Raw genomic sequence first — 22,635 nt, forward strand, 5'->3', positions numbered from 1 at the left:
CATGTTATTTAAATGGAGTCACTTTTCCTCCCTAGAAAGTTATTCTGTTTTTTAGTACTGAGAGCAAAAAAGTGACACATTAGTATTATGTTTCAGGGAGTAAAGTAAGTACTTTAGACAGTAGGTGGAGGAAAAGTTATTACTGTATCTAAAAAGGAAAAAATCAACAATATTTCTGCACAAATTTCCTCATCATCTACGAAAAAAGTCATTGAATAAAACAAATACATCTGAAATAGACAAGCGTTCGAAGGAGCACCCATCTCCCATTCTATTGGTGGATGCCTCAACTACGTCAACCAACTTGAGCCAATCACAAGCCAGCAATGGCTGCCTCCCGCTCCTCACGCCTTCCCATTGGCTGATCACATCGTATAGCCGAAATTTTGTGGGAGGGGTGAAATTAGACCACCAATCATCACTTTTTAAGATATGAGCGCCTAAAGCTTAAATTTTTGGGACAAAAATTTCAAATTCGGTAAGAGATAAATCCATGAGATTCATAGGATAGATTCTTCATTGTATTGTTGATCTAGTAGACCAAAAATTTTCTGAAAATATCGATTTTTGAAACAGTTATCCAATTTACCAAAAATAACTCAACTTAAAGTTATTTTTCGTAAATTGAATAACTTTCAGAAAAATTGATATTTTCAGAAAATTTTTGTTTTACTAGATCAACAATACAATGAAGAATCTATCCTCTGAATCTCATGGATTCATCTCTTACCGAATTTGAAATGTTCTGTCACATAAATTTAAACTTCTGGCGCTCATATCTCACAAAGTAATTGTTGAAAAAAATGTATTTCTGAGAAAACTTTTTCATTTTGATAACTTGATGATATATAAATCGAAAAACTTTGAAAAATATCACCAGTAGAAAGTTCATTTTTAGCCTTTGCACAACCTTAATTAATCACAGTTAAAATTTAACCGCCTTTAGTGCAACCGGCACCAAGTAATTCAACTAATATTTGAACAATTTATGAACTCATTATGAAAACGTCTTCAGTAGTTTTTCTGTGGAACTCTGCAAAGCTCATAAATGAGAATCCTGGCTACTGAATCTATTACAAAACATCTTCATATCAAGTTTTTAAATTTTTCCAAGGATTTTTACTACATTTTATAAGAAATTTTCAAAAATTGTCTTTCTACAAATTTCCGTGAATATCACCAGTGATCATATTGAAATCCTAGCTACTGGATCTAGAACAATATCTATCAAGTTTCGAACATTTTTCCTACATTTTAAACCATTTTTAACCTAATTTTTACAATTTTTTTTTAAATTTTGTGTTTAGACTCACCAGTGCTCATATTGGAATCCTGGCTATGTAGGACTTGGGCAGTGGGTAGACCTGATTGCGGAGCCATCTGAATTTGAGAACCAGCTGACATCTGCAACAAACAAAAACAACAACTAATTAACAAAACATCCAAGGTTACAACAATTTTATAAAGATAATAGAAGAATAGCATGGGTCAAAAGTAAAAAAATCTGGTGTGGCGCACTCACACAACTTTCCTTGCCGTTATGAAATTGATCACCTGACGCTAGTGTTCACGCGCACATCTCAAGTCTACTATTCAAAGATCTGAGCCAGCTGGTGACAGGACAATAACGCTGGAGACACACGAGGTCTGCTATCTATTCATAGTGAATGATATAATAGAATCAACAGTTGCCAACAGTTTGCAATTGAATAATCACATATTCTCAAATTTCAAGCTTATTTTGAATTTTAGGTTGAATTGTTACTGAAGATTAATTGTAGAGATTTTCATGCTCAATCTTTTCCGCGTCTTTTCACGTCTTCTCGAATTTCAAGCTTAATTTCAATTTTAGGTGAAAATGTTACTGAACATCAATTCTAGGGATTTTCATGCTCAATCTTTTCTTGTTCAAATTGTATCAGATGCCTGATAATTGGGAATCTAAAATCAAACTTTGCATAGATGGGGCGGAGATCCTGAAATTTTTACAGATATGGGACTTGTGGCAGTTGATTAGAGCTTATCAATGACTAATTTAGGTATAAATTTGATCAAAATCGGAGCCGTTTTCGAAAAATCGCAAAAAACCCTGTTTTTGACAATATTTTCGCCATTTTAGCCGCCATCTTGAATTGCATTTCATCAAAATTGTTTCGTGTCGGATCCTTATGGTGTTAAGACCTTAAGTTCCAAATTTCAAGTCATTCCGCTAATTGGGAGATGAGATATCGTGAACACAGACATACGTATACACTCATAAACACACACACATACACACACACACATACAGACCAAAACCCAAAAACCCCTTTCTTGGACTTAGGGGATCTTGAAACGCATATAAATTTAGAAATTGGGGTACCTTAATTTTTTTCGGAAAGCAATACTTTCCTTACCTATGGTAATAGGGCAAGGAAAGTAAAAACATCCAAGATTACAACAATTCTAAAATGATAAGTATAGATATAGATGTGCGTACAGATATAGCCTACGCGCCTCCAGCCCGCTCCGCTAACGCTACGCCCTCGTTCCACCAACGCTCCGAAATCGATCCTCCCTCGCTCCGCACTCGCACCGATCATGAACGTTATGGGAGATGTTAGCTCTTCTCGCGTTCCACTCTTGCTCCCCGGTCGATCATCAATCGATCTGCTCGAGTGACGTTCGGTAGCGGAGCAGAGCGAAAGTCTGTACGCACCTTAGTATAAGTAATAAGTAAAGAATTAGGTTCATAATAGAAGGTAATTTTTTGTTGGGGTGCAGATACACTGAGTGAGTTTACTTATTATTCAAGATAATTGTACTAGAGACCCCGTTTGTTTGATTTTTTGGTGTGTGGCATGTTTATCATGCATGTCCTACCGTTAGTGGCCAGCCCAAGACAGGAATTGCATAAATTACTAAGCCAGAATACAGCAAAATACCAAAGCTTATCCAAGTAACATACACTTGATCTCCAATATTCTCCCCAAGTAAATACCAATACATGCTAGATCCAGTTTTAAAGTCTCCCGCAATCTCTTGGAGGTCATTCAACTGTTTCCTCCTCCTCCTCCTTCATCTCCTCCTATTACTACTCCTTCTCCTCCCACATCATACTCTCTCTTTTCTCACACTCTTACACACCCTGTCTCTCTCTCTCTCTCTCTCTCTAAGAGAGGAGAGAGAACTGCAGATGCAACTTGTTTTACCACTTTTTAAAGTTGAGGCCTGAGAATATAACAGACCAGGTGCAAGTATATACTCTTGACTTTAAACGCATTCCTTCAAACGGCAAAACTGTGTATTGTACCACAGTCAGGACCATTTTCAGATAAATTTTCAATTTGTCTATTAAGTGAGTAACCCGTGCTCCGCAAGGGTCTAATTCAAAACTTTACCTACTGGAACCTTGTAGAATTTAAAATAGGTCTTCAACCATCCTCGGTAAATTGAGAATCTATATGCAAAATGTCAAGTTGATGAGTTGAGTAGTTGAGACGATGCGTCATTCGTGAATTTCCTATCCCCTACAACTATAAGCCAGTTCTTTCCTTTATTATATTATAGACTAGCAAGAAACCTGTGCTTCGCAACGGTCTAATAAAAAACTTGACCTACTGAAATCTTGTAGAATTTAAAATAGGTCTTCAACCATCCTCGGTAAATTGAGAATCTATATGCAAAATGTCAAGTTAATGAGTTGAGTAGTTGAGACGTGATGATGCGTCATTCGTGAATTTCCTATCCCCTACGTGTATAAGCCAGTTCTTTCCTTTATTATATTATTACCAGATGGAAGAATACGCTTCAATTTAAAGATATTTCACTTCACTTAAGCTGTCAGGGCTCTTCCAACCCACGGCCCGCGGATAGATTTTGTCCGGCCCGCCGACAGTTATTGCAACAGATTTTAAAAAATATAAATTTATCTTTGACAACAACTGTGAGTTTAGTACTCTTCTCTTACTAGCCACTCCATTTCTTAATAAGTGTAGAATTACCTGTAAACAAGCAGCGATCAACCATTGGCCCTTGAATAAAAAAGGTTGGAGACCCCTGAGCTATGTTATCATTCATATCTTATGCAGAGTTGGATAAGAATAGAACTACCTGTTTTGTCTAATGACAGACAAGGATATATTTCATTCCTCAAGAAATATATATCTTTCCATGATGTACTGATGAATTTTCTTGTTTCAGATTGAATATTTTGATACTTCATAATATTTCTACATGGTCTACAAACAATTTGGCAACAGTGATTGATTGATTGATTGATTGATTGATTAATTGACTTTATTAGGACGGAGTTAGGACTCCTGGTCCTCTCTGCCACACAACCCGAAGAGTTGTGCAGAGTTGGAAAAGGATAGCGCTATCTGCTTTGTGGAATGATAGACAAGGATAGCAACACCAATGTTAATCAAATACTGTCATTATAACGTGGACCTCACTATAGAACAAGAACAACACTACAACATGATACAGTATCAACACAATATGATACAGTATCATCTCAACTTGATACACAACACTATGATTTGATACATTCGCTATCTGCTTTGAGGAATGATGGACAAGGATAGCAACACCAATGTTAATCAAATACTGCCATAATAACGTGGACCTCACTATAGAACAAGAACAACCACAACATGATACAGTATCAACACAATATGATACAGTATCATCTCAACTTGATACACAACACTATGTTTTGATACATTCGCTATCTGCTTTGTGGAATGATAGACAAGGATAGCAACACCAATGTTAATCAAATACTGCCATAATAACGTGGACCTCACTATAGAACAAGAACAACCACAACATGATACAGTATCAACACAATATGATACAGTATCATCTCTATTTAATAGGAGTAAGGTTTATGTAGGACTAGGCTGTTTTACAGATATGGCAGGGCACTTGGCCAGGGTGGCAACTTAGGAGGAGGAGGAGGTGGAGAAGGACGAAGAGGAGAAGGAGGAGGAGGGGTGAAAAGTTCTGCATCAAGTTGTGTGTGCTTTTATCGATTGAACGACTAGGAGAAGAAGGAGGAGGAGGAGGAGGGAGAGGAGTAGAAAGGATGTAAAAGGATAAGAAGGGAAGGATGAGTGGGGTAGGAAGGGTAGTACATTGAGTAAGATGAGGAGCAGGAGGAGGAGGAGGAATAGGAGGAGGTTGGTGGTGAAGAAGTAGGAGGTAGTGATGAAGGAAGAGGAATGAGAGAACGAAGAGGAGGAGGAGGAGTTTGTGTATGAGAAGGTACAGGAGGAGGAGGTGGCGGTGGTGAAGAAGGAGGAGGAGGTAGAGGAGGAGGAGGAGGAGAGGTGGTTTGCTAGAGCAAGGACTTTGAATGCTTTGAATCGGACCTCAGAAATAGAGTGAGAGGGTGGTAGAGGTGGTTACACCCACAATAAACATGATGCAAAAGGGGAGGTAAGGGAGAATTTTGAGCAAAACAGGGAATTTTTCGCAAAGGAGAAAATTTTGTGGGAGAATTTTTCTTGTGCCAGTAGAATCTTGAATGAAAAAGACTATAGTGAGGTCCACGTTATAATGACAGTATTTTATCAACTTTGGTTTTGCTATCCTTGTCTATCATTCGACAAAGCCGGTGGTACTATCCTTTTATAGGTCCACAACGATGCCAATTATGATTTTTACAGTTTAGAAATATAATTAATTAATGCAGAGAATCAGCATCGCTATTCTTCTTTCTTTATCCACTGCCATTATAACGTGGACCACACTATAAGAAATTGTCGATTTATCAGAGATTGACAATGGTGTAATAACCGAAACCGGTCTTTCTAAGTATCCATAAATCTGTGGTTTTTGACAATTTCTTACTCTTTTTCATTCAATATGAATAATTACCACAATATCAACTTCTCAACTACACAAAAAGTGACAGTAGAATCTGTTCAAGTAAACGTCAATTAATGTCGTCATATGATCGAAATTTCTATATTAGGTTTGAAGAGGTAACATAGCTTGGGTTTTCAGAGCTCTAGAAGGAGGGTAAAGAAGATGAGGTGGACGACTAGGAGAGAAAAGAGGAGGAAGAAGAGAAAAAACTCGAAAAGAGAAAGATGGAGAGCACGAAGAATGCAAAGACGAAAAAGAACAAAAGGTTAAAGTACAATACGTCAAAGAAACAAAACCGTACCATTGCTTCTAAAATAGCCAAGAATCAAAAACACATCTTCATTTGCTGCTATAGAGATCTTCTCCACTCAAGTAAAAGGCGAAGAAGTAGAAGAAAAAGAAGAAGAAGAAGATGATGGAGAAGAAGAAGAAGAAGAAGAAGTAGATGAAGAAGGAGAAGGAGAAGAAGAAGAAGAAGAAGGAGAAGAAGAAGAAGAAGAAGAAAAAGAAGAGGAAGGCGGTGAAGAAGAAGGTGAAGGTGAAAGAGAAAAGGAAGATGGTGGCGGAGATGAAGAAGAAGAAGATGAAGAATAAGGAAGAAGAAGTGGTAGAAGAAGTAGAAGAAGAAGAAGAAGACGATAATCACCGGTGTATTTTGGCCGCCTTGTCACTACTACTTACAGACAGGAATGCTCACCCCTTCAATGTGGTGCAGTGTTGCCAAACTTCTCCCAGCTTATTGTTTGTTGTAGGAGAGATTTCTTTCACAATTTCCTGTGCGCCACTTGGATTTCACTAAATAAATGGAACACTTCTGTGGATGGGGGGGAAAATTGAGGAGGAGGAGGAAGTAAAAGTGGAAGAAGTAGGAGAGAGAACGAAAGAGTTGAAGCAGAAGAGGAGAAATAAAGAGAAATTAGAAGAAGGATTGACATAGGTAAAGCAGGAGAAAAAAGAGGAGGAAGAGGGAAAGAAGGAGGAGGAGGAGGATGAGAGGGAGGAATTGGCGGAGGAAGAAAACAAGGGGGAAAAGGGAAAGAATAAGTAGGAGGAGGAAGAGGAGCAGGAGGAGGAGATGAAGAAGTAGAAGAAGAAGAAGAAGAAGGAGAAATAATGGGAGAAGGAGAAGAAGAATGCAGCAGAAGAAATGGGAGGAGAAGAAAAAGAATTAGAAAGAACAAGGTGAAGAAGAAGAAGAGGAAGAAGGAGAAGAAGCACAGGGAGAAAAAGAAATAATATGGGAAAATAGGTCCCCAAAATTGGTCTGTCCCAGTTAACGACTGTTTAGTCTATTTTCTAGATGTCCTATTATGTCTATTTAGTCTATTTTCTCAATGTCTTATTCCAGACTCTGTTGGGAAAATTAAGAGACAAACCAGAACAGATAGAAAACTCAAAATGAGTACTAAAAGATCACTTTATTGTTCACCAGACCCAAATCTGTTTTTCATCTCCCAACCGAAAATTTCTCTCACAAAAATGGACCGAAGAAAACATCCTATTTGTTTATCATATGTGTTTGAAACCAGAGACTGATTAATAATGAATGGAGCAGTTTCGTTTTCAGATCCTCCAACGAAAACTCTAGAGAGAAAAAATAGAGCATGGGAAGAATTGTGAGAAGATATAGTGATTGTGAAGAATTAGAACATGGGAAAAATTGTGTGAAGATAATGGAATTATGTGGAGTGGAGAAATTTCAACCTAACTGGTTTATTTCCATCATCATGGCAACCCTGAGGCAAGCCAATGAAGATCTCCTCAGAAGGCTGAAGAGAGGGAAGCCTTTTGAACTATAGTGAGGTCCACGTTATAATGACAGTATTTGATCAACTTTGGTTTTGCTATCCTTGTCTATCATTTGACAAAGCCAGTGGTAATATCCTTTTCTAGGACCACAACGATGCCAATTATGTTTTTGACAGTGTAGAAATATAATTAATTTATACAGAGAATCGGCATAGCTATTCTTTTATCTTTATCCACTGCCATTATAACGTGGACCTCACTATAGGTTAAAATCAATTTGTGATAGTGTATGCAGACTATATCATTTTTACTGCTCTTATAATCTCAGTAAGGACTGTCTATAAATACAGGTCTTGACACAATCCCGTGATGCATTGCAAAATCGCCATTCTATGGAGTTCTAGTTCAACAATTTTCAAATTTATCAGCTGAACTAGTAGTTCTGTGAACAGTGGACCTCACGCAGTATTCTCATCCACAAGTACCTGATTGAAACTAGACCTTATGGAAATACAGCAATAGACTGGCTTCTCCACACATCTGTGTAATCACTTATCAACTGATTCATGATGAATAGTTCTATAGTCTGATTTTCACTTTACTAGTAGTTCTGTGTACAGTAGACCTCACGAAGTATTCTCATCCACAAGTACCTGATTGAAACTATAGACTTTATGGAAATACAGCAATAGACTGGCTTCTCCACACATCTGTGTAATCACTTGTCAGCTGATTCATGATGAATAATTTCTATAGTCTGATTTTCACTCTAATATTGGTGTATGAGGGAGGCTTCTTTTTCCTTTTATATTATCCTAAACATACCTGGAACATATCCAGGAACATACCTGTCAAATTTTATGAAAATCTATTACCGCGTTTCGCCGTAAAAGCGCAACATATAAACATTTAAACATTAGGAGAAATGCCAAACTGTCGACTTGAATCTTAGACCTCACTTCGCTCGGTCAATAAGGTTATTGTTATGAGTTGATATTTTCCTCCAATACTGGACAGTTATCAGTAGTTTCTGGGCCGATTAATTTAGATACAACACAATATTATATTATCCCAATTCAATGCGCATTCCATCCAAATATCAACCAATCATTCTCCACACAATACTTTGTCCAATACTGTAGGGTTATGAGTTGTTAGTGGGCCGATTAGTGTAGATACAACACAATATTATATTATCCCAATTCGATGCGCATTCCATCCAAATATCAACCAATCATTCTCCACACAATACTTTGGTAAATTCATTTAATTTTTAGCTATATTGTCAGTTATCATGGACTAGTCTTTAAACCAGCATAAATACCGAAATCTATTAGTATATAAATAAATCTAATCTAATCTGATCTTATCTAATCTAATCATCAACCCCCTCATTAATCAAGCACATTCCTGAGCCCAAAAGCTTTAGACTCTCATCTGGATATCATCCTTAACAAATTGGAAAGACAAACATTATAAACATGACACATTTCTGGTCCTTACTAAAATAGACAAGTGAGGAGATAGTAAACATCGTAAATTACAAAAAACAGATAAAAATCAATTACTTTTTGGTCTCTCCTTTGGGAAAGTGGTGTAAACAAAACAGACCAGAAGGACTTGAGAGATAAGTGGTTAAATTTGGAAGTTTTGACACATCCCTGTATGGTCCAATCTCATACTTCCACTGGAGAACGTACTATATTTTCATCAATAAAATACAAATTTCTCCCTCATTTTAATCATAACAAATACCTCAAAAAATTAGAAATAAGTATTTACATATCAAATCTCATCTCATTCTTCCATCAAAAAACGTCTCAAATTTTCATAATTACATCAAGAAACCCCAATTTATTCCACTTATTCATCATATATATTCAAAAGGATTAAAATCATATCAATATTAGCAAACTTCTCCATAAAAAAACGATATCTGAACCATATTTTCATCATAAACATCAAATTCATTTCATATGTACATCATAAATACCTGCAGAAAATAGAATTATTCAAATATCTGCAACTTTTTCCCACATTCCCATACAGTATCAATCAATCTGTATCATATTTTCATCATAAATATCAAATTCCTTCCATTATCACATCCAAAAACATCGCAACCTACAAATCAAACAACCGCAAATTCCACTACATCTACAACCTTCCCGCACGGCATTCCGTGCCAGACTGATATCAGCGATCAGCTGGCGACTGGTGAATGACGCGTCGCGCACCGCTGCCAACCTACCGCCGCCGAAATTTCCCTCCCGCCCGAAAAATTTCCCTCGCCGGGAGCAGTGCACTCTGTTGTGCTATTTCCATGCTCCGGCTGACTAGAAATTGAACGTGTTCATTGATTTTATCACGGCTGGCGTTCCACAATACGATTCACGACAATCTGTCAGTTTTCCTTGTAAAACAAGATCTACGCTCCCCATTTAAACAATACTGACTTTGGTTGGAGTAGTGATTCAAATGGCAGTGCATAGAGTTTAGAGGTACATTGAAATTCTCTTCAAATTTTCAGCATTCCTCATAAATTACATCACTGTTTTCCATTCGAACTATGCTGACATTGGTTGCTGCATTGAATCAAGTGGCAGCAGAAGTTAAATGAGATAACATTGTTGTTATTTTCATGAGATACTGATAGATGAAATTGATTCTAACCATTCACAGTGTAGAGAATCAGGTTGATCATCTTCAGAATGTGCTGAACAAACTTGTTTTTGATGCCGTGACCTCTAGAAAAATGTTCAGATCATTGTTTTCAGATATGTGTTATGATACAGAGAAAATTTCGGACTAAGTGTAACCTTATCTAAATTTGGGAGAGGAATAGCACAAGGTTACATTATTTTTCCTCTCCCTATCATTTTGATGATGTAATTATTGTATGAATTAATAAAGAATGCTACATAGAACAAAATTGGCTTGTTCATCTTAGTATTTCTAGCTTTCTCCGAAGAGTTGATGTGGAATTCTTTCACTCTAATCTATTTTGAACATTATTATGATAATTAGAATGTGATTTTTATATATTCACACAAATGGTTACTGCTGTAGTAAGGTTTATGTTATAAAGTCAGCACCTGATTAACATTGGTGTTGCTATCCTTGTCTGTCATTAGACAAAGCAGATAGATCTATCTTTTTCCAACACCAAACCGTTCCAAAATTGGTTGCAAACTATGGTAGAATATAATGTGCTACCAAAATACTTCATCTCAATCATTGAAATTGATCTACAGATCGTGCTTTTAAAATATGATAATCCACATCACAAAAACTGAGGAGGCTGTGATATAAATTACAGATATTGACAATTAAATCAATGTATGGATCAATATATGCTGGCTCATACTATAATCTATAATACCTGATAATATAGCTGACTATTGAATGAATTAGCCAAGGTATTTCAGTGGAGAATGATTGGTTGATATTCGGATGGAATGCGCATTGAATTGGGATAATATAATATTGTGTTGTATCTACACTAATCGGCCCACTAACAACTCATAACCCTACAGTATTGGACAAAGTATTGTGTGGAGAATGATTGGTTGATATTTGGATGGAATGCGCATTGAATTGGGATAATATAATATTGTGTTGTATCTACGCTAATCCCCCACTAACAACTCATAACCCTACAGTATTGGACAAAGTATTGTGTGGAGAATGATTGGTTGATATTTGGATGGAATGCGCATTGAATTGGGATAATATAATATTGTGTTGTATCTACACTAATCGGCCCACCAACAACTCATAACTCTACAGTATTGGACAAAGTATTGTGTGGAGAATGATTGGTTGATATTTGGATGGAATGCGCATTGAATTGGGATAATATAATATTGTGTTGTATCTACACCAATCGGCCCACTAACAACTCATAACCCTACAGTATTGGACAAAGTATTGTGTGGAGAATGATTGGTTGATATTTGAATGAAATGTGCATTGAATTGGGATAATATAATATTTGTTGTATCTACACTAATCGGCCCACTAACAACTCATAACCCTACAGTATTGGAAACCTACTTACCAATACCACACTACTAGCCGACTGATAACTGGAGAGATATCTCTCCTGATATAGAGAATCAAGAGATTCTCTTGAGTATTCTAGAATATCCATTCCATTACTACTCTACTCTTACTGGAGAGATATCATTCCTGATAAAGAGAATTAGGAGATCAATCATTGAGAGATAGATAGAGCTTGATTGATTGATTATTTGCCTTTATTAGGGCGGAGTTAGGACTCCTGGTCCTCTCTGCCACACAACGCTAGAGAGAGAAAGATACAGAGTGAGTGAGAGCGACAAAGTAAGAGAATTACCGAGTGAGTAATAGATGAGTGTTGGAGATCAATAATTTTGTGAGAGACGGTACAAGTGAGGTAGAGTTTTCGAGAGAAAGACAGATCGCGAGAGAAAGAGAGTAATAGCATGACCCCCACACAATACTCTCCCATACACTATGCTATTCATTCCAATCACCACAGAGTGTAATAACAGCACAACTCAACAAACAGCAACTCCAAAGGTCCAGCGTCTCTATAATGAGGTCCATGTTATAATGGCAGTGTTTGATTAGGCAATTGCTATCCTTGTCTATCATTCAACAAAGCGGATAGCTCTATCTCTTTCCCGCTTTGCTCTGTTGCCGGATCGTCTTTTAACAATGAAGAATTAATAAATAATTAACAAAATATTTCATCTTAATCATGTAAATTCATTATGAAATTATTGAAAAAAAAATTTATTGCTTGATAAAATATAATCGATTATTTTGAACGAGAATGAACAGTTAATATTACATCAATAAACCTGTATCAGCTACCGTCTATAGAAGGTATTGACAAGACAGAGGTTCGGCAACGTTGTTCTGCTATCTTTCTCCACTGCCATTATAACGTGGACCTCACTATACTGAGACTCACTGCAAACTGTCACCATTTGTAGAAGGGTAAGCAATGATATAACTAAATTGTCAATGCTGACAATAAGATGGAAATTTCCCTGCTATATAAAGATTCCCTTCAGACTGTCACCACTGGTAGAATGGGCTACAATGATACTACTGAATAAACAATACTGAAACTAAGAAGGGAATTCGACTGCAGGCTGTTGGATGTTGAATTTTTGCACAGACTGTACACAGCTCCTCACACAACATAGTGGCTGTGTGTACGGTACAGTCCCACACAAAAGTACAGTTCACATTTCGACTCAGTTTCGTCACCAAAGATTACTGGAGGAGGAGACACGGTACGGAAATGTGGCGGAAATTGGGTGATCGCCATTGTGAGGATATCTGGGATATCTCTAGTCTTATAGAGACTATATCTTTTTGGTGGAGAGTTAGTGGGAAGGATATTTTGAATATTGTTTCCGAAGAATTTATTTATTTATTTATTTATACGTGGATACAATAACAAATCATATAAATATGATTGGGAAGGAACAACAGGCTTGGCCCAAAACTATTCCATTCCCAAATTTTGATTACATGTCCAAAAAATAGGTTATGTTTGTTCTGTAAGAAGTTCAAGGTCAACTTTCGTCCAAAAATAAATATGAGATGCAAATTTTAAATTTAGAAAAATTAAAACACCAAATTATAGTTAAATATTACACTTAATTAACACTGCACATTGTATTAATTAAGTTATTTTATGAATTTTGAAGCCAAAAATACACACAAATTCTCACTAAGAACAGCTGAACAATGATCAACAGAATGGACAATGATCTGTGATCTATGAAGATACAACACAATATTATATCATACTAATGCAAAAAACTAAAATTCGAGTGATTAATTCAAAAGTTTTCTGTTCCATACAACTTTTCAACACTCACTATAATAATATTCCAACACTAATAAAAGTTCCGTATCACACATAAGCAACACATCACTACCTCTCAATACTTCCGTATCACCCTTATGCAACACAACACTACCTCTCAAAACTTCCGTATCACCCATAAGCAACACAACACTACCTATCAAAACTTCCGTATCACCCATAAGCAACACAACACTACCTCTCAAAACTTCCGTATCACCCATAAGCAACACAACACTACTTCTCAAAACTTCAGTATTATCCATAAGCAACACAAAACTTCCGTATCACCCAAAAGCAACACAAACACATTTCCTTTCCATTAGGAAGTGGACTTTCTATCAGATGAGCTTCCTGCCTGTAACAAGTACGGTAATTTGTACCAGATTAGAATCTACTACAGTGGTGAGATTCACAAATATCTGTCAGCATTGGATAAATTAGAAGCTTGGGGTTCATTAATAGTGAGTACTGACACATGAAAGTGAAATTCACAATCTTCAGATTGTCTTTGTGTTGTCAGTATTGTTTAAATGAAAGGCACTGATGTGTTTGTATGGAGAAGAGCTGACAGATATAAGTGAAACTCACTGTAGGCGTGTAAAACAACGTTTGTAGAGAGATTGACGAAAACAAGGAGTAGAAAATAAAACCGGACTAAAAATAGGCATTCACTATTATCACGGAATAAGCATAAAGTAGTGTTTCTTTCCTCTGTGCTATTATGCACGCCAGGCAGGGCGCTTAGCATGTAGACTAATTTCAACTCTGTGGACGGAAAGGAGGAGGAGGAGAAAGAGGAGGATGAAGAAGAAGTGGAAGTGAATGAGAAGGAGGACGAGGAAGAGAAGGAGGAAGAGAAGGAGGAGGAGGAGGGGGAGGAGGAGGAGGAGGAGGAGGAGGAGGAGGAGGAGAGGAAGAGATTGAGGAAGAAGATTGATTGATTGATTGAGTACTTTATTTATGTAGATTACAATATATACTGGCTTATACACTTATATACAATAGCTTACAATACAGCAACATTATAGATGAATTCAAACAATATAGATTAAGAAAATAATTATTGAACTGTATATGATTTATGAAGAAGCAATTTGGAATAACTATAGATAATATTGTAATGCATGTACATAAATTGGCGGAGCTTTGAACATATCAATGTCCATTCTTCGGGAAGAATATTAAAAATATCCTCCCCACTAACTCTCTACCAAAATAGAGAAGGAGAAGGAGAGGAAGAGATTGAGAAAGAAGAGGAAGAGAAGGAGGAGGAGAAGAGGAGAATGAATAGGTAGAGAAGGAGAAGAATGAGGAGGAAGAAAGGAGATGAAGAAATGTGAAAAGGAGTACTGGAAGATGATAGAGAAGAAGGAGGAGGATGAGGAGAAGAAGAGGAAGAGATTGAGGAAAAAGAGGAAGAGCAGGAGGAGGAGTAAGAGGACGACGAAGAGAAGGAGGAGAAGAAGAAGAGGAGGAGAATGAGGAGAAGGAACAGGAGATGGAGAAATGTAAAGAGTAGATGATTTAGAAGGAGAAGGGGGAGAAGAGGAAGAGGAGGAGAATGAGGAGAAGGAACAGGAGATGGAGGAATGTAAAGAGTAGATGATTTAGAAGGAGAAGGAGGAGTAGTAGGATGACTTGGAAAAGGTAGAGGAGAAGCTGGAATTGAAGACAATATCAAGTGACTCTTCAAAGTGAAGAAACCATAGAAAATTTCAAGGAGGAATTTAAGACGTAGAAGGAAAAGTAGGCAACAGATAAGGAGCGATTAGGACTTTAAACACAGGATTAAGGAGTTATTTATAGTGAGTATCACGTTGAAAAGTCAGTGGAAATGATAGGATGGCAAAGTTGCCGATTCTCTGTTACCACCGCCTTCTATATTAGATAGCTGTGATTTAAGTCATCCCCGTATATCTGATCTTATATTTATTGTTGATTCTTGCTAATAATCATCAATTATTTCAAATATATTATATTCACCAAGAAAATATACATCTTTTCATGATTTAATAATACAACTTCATAATTGATATTACATATTTTGGTAGTTCATCATATAATTCCTACATAGCTTACGATTTAGCAACATTGCAGAGTTGGGCAAGGATAGAGCTTTGTGGAATGATAGACAAGGATAGAGCTTTGTGGAATGATAGACAAGTATAGCATCACCAATGTTAATCAAATACTGCCATTATAACGTGGACCTCACTATAGAACAAGAACAACCACAACATGATGCAGTATCAACACAATATGATACAGTATCATCTCAACTTGATACACAACACTATGATTTGATACAATCGCTATCTGCTTTGTGGAATGATAGACAAGGATAGCAACGCCAATGTTAATCAAATACTGCCATTATAACGTGGACCTCACTATAGAACAAGAACAACCACAACATGATACATTATCAACACAATATGATACAGTATCATCTCAACTTGATACACAACACTATGATTTGATACATTCGCTATCTGCTTTGTGGAATGATAGACAAGGATAGCAACACCATTGCTAATCAAACACTGCCATTATAACGTGGACCTCACTATAGAACAAAAACAACCACAACATGATACATTATCAACACAATATGATACAGTATCATCTCAACTTGATACACAACACTATGATTTGATACATTCGCTATCTGCTTTGTGGAATGATAGACAACACCAATGTTAATCAGATGCTGCCATTATAACGTGGACCTCACTCTAGGTTGTTTACAGCAGAGGTCTGCTTGCTAAACGGTGCGGGCTTTAAAATTCAGAGACGGAAAAAGACCATTAAATTATTCTAATATGGCGACCGGCCATTGGACAGCATTGCCAACCTCAACAAACTAAATACAATCGCGTGCTCTCAAGTGAGAGTCACTACAAACTGGCAGACTTACTCATAAGAAAACACAGACACAACCCATTCAATTAAAGCTGACAGTTAATCTTACACTACAATGAACCTATCACCTTGTCGACTCCCTTCTTTTTCTTCTTCTTCTTCAGCTCCTTCTTCTTCTACTTCATCTTCACCTCCTTCTAAATATTTTTCTTCTTCTTCTACATCTTCTACTTCATCATCACCTCCTTCATCTTCTTCTTCTTCACCACCGCCTGAATCTACTTCTTCTTCATCACCACCGCCTGAATCTACTTCTTCTTCTCCTTCTCCTTCTTCTTCTACTTCATCTTCACCTCCTTCTTGTTCTTCTTCTTCTTCTACTACATCTTCTACTTCATCATCACCTCCTTCTTCTTGTTCTTCTTCACATTCTTTTTCTTCTTCTACATCTTCTACTTCATCATCACCTCCTTCATCTTCTTCTTCTTCACCACCGCCTGAATCTTCTTCTTTTTCTTCTTCTTCTTCACCACCGCCTGAATCTTCTTCTTTTTCTTCTTCTTCTTCTTCTTCTTCTTCTTCTTCTTCTTCACCACCATATTTGGATAATATAAAAGTACAAAAAGAGCCTCCTTCATACGCCAATATTAGAGTAAAAATCAGACTATAGAATTATTCATCATAAAATCAGCTGACAAGTGATTACACAGATGTGTGGAGAAGCCAGTCTATTGCTGTATTTCCATAAGGTCTTTAGTTTCAATCAGGTACTTGTGGATGAGAATACTGCGTGAGGTCTACTGTTCACAGAACTACTAGTTTAAATTATGATCAAGTGTTCAACTCCAGCCAGTGTATATTTCAACCTGCATCAATAAAGAAATCCAATCTCGATATACTAGTTCATTCAAAGCATAGAGTAAAGATATTCCTAGATTATTTGTCTCTGCTCAAAGAAACTGCCCTCAATATTGATTTGCTTCCACTCGTGAACTATTGATTTCCTCTCAGTGCCAAAGCACACGCTTCAAAATCTATAATTATTTAAAAACAGACTTCAGTAATTATGGAAGGACTCTTGCAGGGGTGTTCAGCAGCAACCTAAGAGGGGAGTGTAAAATAATTCATTCTCAACTCCCAACACTGTAGGTGCCGTGCGAGACAGAAGTGAGAGGATTCAGAGAGAGAGAGAGAGAGTGAGGACAGAACGGGAGACGTGAAAGAGACAGTGTGAGTGAGAAAGAGAGGGTGGAAGAGAGTGTGTGTGTGAGAAAGAAAAAGTGAGTGAGAAAGTGAGTGAGAGAGATAGAGTGAGTGTGAGTGTGAGAGAGTTGGAGTGAGAGAGAGCTTGAGCAAGTACATTAACAACCCCTCTAAAATTATCCTACAACCCCTCACTACCGTCTATCGAAAAATCTTTACCAACCTCGACTTATCCAAAGCTTTTGACTGAATGCTGCTTCATGATTAGGGGTTCGAACCCTGTACTCCCTACTAGTTCTCATCCCCTCCACTTGTTTTGCCACAGGGTTGATGGGTGGTTTTATTAGTTTTATCGGTTTCAAAGTTGTAAATGGAAAACTGTACAGGTCCTAGTATGCCGCCCGGTAGCACTCCATTTTAATGGTGTGCCTTGCTTTTTAATGTGGGTTAAACTGGTTTGTTAGATGATAGGGTTCTAGATTGGGTTGGTCAGTAGTTTTATAATGATGTATCAAACTAGTTGTGTTATATCCAGCATTACAATATTATTCGCAATTGATTCAATCGAAAGCACTTGAAAGATCGAGAGATCGATTGATTAGACTCATTGATAGGGAAAATTGAATCAGATTAGACAGGTTTCAACTGAACTGGCAATTAACGTACAGCTATGTTTTCAACACAATTTTTATAAATGAAAAATAAAAATGTATACTAGTTATTATATTAAAACATATCCACGTTATAATGGCAGCATTTGTTCAACATTGATGTTGCTGTCCTTGTCTATTATTCCACAAAGCAGATAGCGAGTGTATCAAATCATAGTGTTGTGTATCAAGTTGAGATGATACTGTATCATATTGGTTTGATACTGTATCATGTTCTGATTGTTCTTGTTCTATAGTGAGGTCCACGTTATAATGGCAGTATTTGATGAACATTGATGTTGCTATCCTTGTCTATCATTCCACAAAGCAGATCTGCTCCATAACGTAGCCAGACCGTTTTTCATCAATTAAGATATATTATTAACAAATTATTCAATCTCATTCATCGAAATTTCACATTAAAAAAACGAAAAATATATTCCCTTGACGAATAATCATTCATTCAATAATCTTATCATTTTAAACAAGAATGAACAGTTAATATTACATCAGATATACTGGTATAAACTATCCTCCATAGAAGGTAGAGAATCGGAAACAGTGACCTCCTATCATTCTCCACTGCCATTATAACGTGGATCTCACTATAGAACAAGAACAACCACAACATGATACAGTATCAACACAATATGATACAGTATCATCTCAACTTGATACACAACACTATGATTTGATACATTCGCTATCAGCTTTGTGGAATGATAGACAAGGATAGCAACACCAATGTTAACCAAATGCTGCCATTATAACGTGGACCTCACAATAGATTAAATATAACAAAGAAGCCTATATAATTTTCAGTTGACCAATACAGTTATGGTGAAATCGAAGTAAAAATTGATTGTAGGTAAGATAAGAGATTGTGACAATTTATTCTAGTACTTTATTCAAGAGTAAAATCAATCCTTCCAATCCAACAAATGCCGACAGTGAATCTCTCACTAGAGACTAGAGAATAGAATATGTAATCATTCTTCTATTAAGGCTACATAACATAGGTCTATGAACTTTGGAGGTTAGACAGCAATCTGGTGAAGAGGAGAATGGAAAGGCAGTAGAAACATAGTCAACGTTTAGGTTCTGACGATGGAGAAGAAGAAGGAGAAGAAGAAGGAGAAGTAGAAGGAGCAGGAAGAGGAGGAGAAGGAGGAGGAGGAGGAGGAGGAGGAGAAGAAGAAGAACTAGCAGTCGACACTGGAAAAAGACAAACAAGAAGAAAATCTTTGGGAAGAACACGACAACAAGAGAGACTTTACAGAATCAGGAGTAAAAGACTGAAGAGGAGGAAGAAGAAGAAGAAATGAGGTGTGGGAGGATGAAGAGGAGGAGGAGGAGGTGATGGTGCTGGAGAAGGAGGAGTAGAAGCAGGTGGATAACATGGACAAGCAATACCACGAGTAAAAGGAGGAGGAGGAGGGAAAAATACCAAACACACCGTGCAAAAAAGGGAAATTTAACAATTCCCCATTCAATTCTTTTGACCGGCACTACGCACGAGCTGGCAACACCGCAACAGCTGTTTATCAAAGAGAGCCGCGTCGTCTGCTAAAGCTTAGCAATGCCGTTTGTAGGGGATGTGAAAGTCTCTCTACCGTACCGCGCTGTATAGGATGTGAAATTCGTTCTGCTCTGGTAGTGGGTCTACATTTTCGCTGATTACTTGTTTACTTTCAAAGATACGGAAAAATGTTGAAGGACATGAATTGTAGAGAAGATTCTGGGCTACAATTTTGTTCCAGTGCAAATTTTACGTAGGATGCAACCCTAAGCTTGTAATCACAAAAAATAACCCTACCGTCCAATAATTATACAAAATACAAAACATGAAATAACTTGATCATTTTGAAGGATAGAGAAAAATGTTATAGGACATAATTTGTGGTAAAAATTGTGGTCTACAATTTTGGTTCAGTGAAAATTTCATGTAGGATGCAATCTAACGCTCAAAAACGCTACTCTTACAATAATACGTAGCATAAAATTCATTTTTTTCAGATAGCTTGCTTATTTTGGTAGGATGTTTTTATTAGACATGGATGGTAAGGCTACACACTTTTGATTTAATGGCAATTTTCCATACGAAGCGTTCCAAGATTCATAATAACGAATAACAATAATTAAAGGCTAAAGGGAATTATCATTCAGAGAAAATAAAATTTAACCTCCATTCAAATACCTTTGTACTGAAGGAAAAGCACAAGAAGAAGACGGGGTCGAAAAGAAGAAAAAGGAAGAAGAAGAAGAAGAAACAGAATAAAAAAGAAAACGTCCAAGCACAGCGAGTATTATTCTTAGCACACTCTTATTAGGGGAGAGAGAATTTTTACTACAAAGTATATTGGTAGTGAAGACAGAGAGGTATATTATAGATGTCTTTAATTTAGGTTGGTGCTCGTGATCTGATACTATAGTCTACTTCTTTTTTCTCACAATGGTTGTTGGCTCACACTCTCTCTCTCAAATTATCTCTCTCTCTCACACACAGTTTGTTGATTTGAGTCATGCATTCTACAGCCGAGTCACCACTGTTCGTTCGATTCTTCTTACTTGCTAATTTGAGCATTGTGTGTGAGGTACGCCATATTGAATTTGGTAGCTGTCTATTTTAGTGTGAGGATGCAACGTTCTATACAGTAAGATCCACGTTATAATGGCAGCATCTGATTAACATTGGTGATGCTATCCTTGTCTGTCATTCCACAAAGCAGATAGCGAATGTAATCAAATCACAGTATTGAGTATCAAGTTGAGATGATACTGTATCAAATCTTGTTTATACTGTATCATGTTTTGTTTATACTGTATCATGTTTTGGTTGTTCTTGTTCTATAGTGAGGTCCACGTTATAATGGAGGCATCTGATCAACATTGGTGTTGCTATCCTTGTCTGTCATTCCACAAAGAAGATAGCGAATGTATCAAATCATGGTATTGTGTATCAAGTTGAGATGATACTGTATCATATTGGTTTGAAACTGTAACATGTAGTGATTGTTCTTGTTCTATAGTGAGGTCCACGTTATAATGGCAGTATTTGGTTAACATTAGTGTTGCTATCCTTGTCTATCATTTGACAAAGCTGATAGCTCCATCATTTTCCAACTCCACACTATTGCCAAATTGTTTGTAGACTATCTAGGAATAAATGATGAACTACCAGAATATTCTATCTCAATCATCATAAACATTCATTAAAACTCTCAATTTCAACTCAAATTGGAGATGCTGAATCATGAAAAGGTATATTTTCTTGCAGAATCAAATATATTCGACATAGAATTAATTCTATTATTAATCTTTACCAACAAGAAACAACAATATTGATATGCAATCACATACACCGGAATGTCTTGAATCACAGTAACCCACTCTATAGAAGGCAGTGGTCACAGAGATTTGCAACTCTGCAAGCCATTTCCACTGATTTAATATCACATCAGATAAACCGGGAGGTCACGAATCACAGCTATCTACTATAGAAGGCGGTGGAAGTGAAAAATTGGCAACACTGCGTCCTATCATTACAACTGACTTAACAACGTGAATCACAACACAGTTACTTAGTCAGCCATATTGGATTTTGTAGTAGTAATGAAATAATTATTTTTGAAGTCGCCTCTCCTTGTCTTTAAGAAGAGGCCGTGGAATTGGGAGGGGGGAAGAAGAAGTAGTAGAAGAAGAAGAAGAAGATGACAAAGAAGAAGTAGTAGTAGTAGAAAAATAAGAAGACAAAGAAGAAGTAGTAGTAGTGGAAGACAAAGAAGAAGGAGAAGAAGAAGAAGAGGTGGTGGAGGAGGAGGAGGACATGGAAGAGGAAGGGAAGAAGGAAATCGATGATCTAAAAATAGAACGCTGTCAAGTAATTTGTGTTATGTACATAGACTGAAACACTTTTTAACAAGTCTGTTCTACTTGGGACTTGATTTGAAACAATTTACAATCAAAAACATAATTTGAAACGATGTAGAAACATTCCAGTATATCTGATACTGTAGAAAATTAATTGATGATTCTCAATAGTACTGATCAATATATCTCAAAATAAATAGATATAATAAAATATTATTTAAAAATAAAATTATAATCACAAATGAATTATATCTTATCATGCATGATTCAAAAATACATTTACTTTACAGATTGAAAATAAATTTTTTAGTAGTTCATCATATTTCTGTATAGCTCACAAACAATCAGGCAACGATGCATAGCTAGAAAAGGATAGAGCAATATGCTTTGTCCAATGACAGACAAAGATAGCAATACCATTGCTAATCAAACACTGCAATTATAACGTGGACCTCACTATAGAACAAGAACAACCACAACATGATACAGTATCATCTCAACTTGATACACAACACTATGATTTGATACATTCGCTATCTGCTTCATCGAATGATAGACAAGGATAGCAACACC

At 36.7% G+C, this 22,635-nt stretch overlaps 1 protein-coding gene across 1 annotated transcript in view; it reads right to left on the reverse strand.

Annotated features, from left to right (window-relative positions):
- Positions 1-22,635, reverse strand: part of LOC111060123 (serine/threonine-protein kinase tousled-like 2) — a 132,671-nt gene that overhangs the window by 41,761 nt on the left and 68,275 nt on the right. Inside the window, exon 4 of the mRNA XM_039441090.1 lies at positions 1,314-1,404. Coding sequence (XP_039297024.1) covers positions 1,314-1,404 — 91 coding nt within the window. The remainder of the gene's footprint in view (positions 1-1,313; positions 1,405-22,635) is intronic.

Source organism: Nilaparvata lugens, chromosome 14 (assembly GCF_014356525.2).
Source record: "Nilaparvata lugens isolate BPH chromosome 14, ASM1435652v1, whole genome shotgun sequence".
Taxonomy (NCBI): Eukaryota; Metazoa; Arthropoda; class Insecta; order Hemiptera; family Delphacidae; genus Nilaparvata; species Nilaparvata lugens.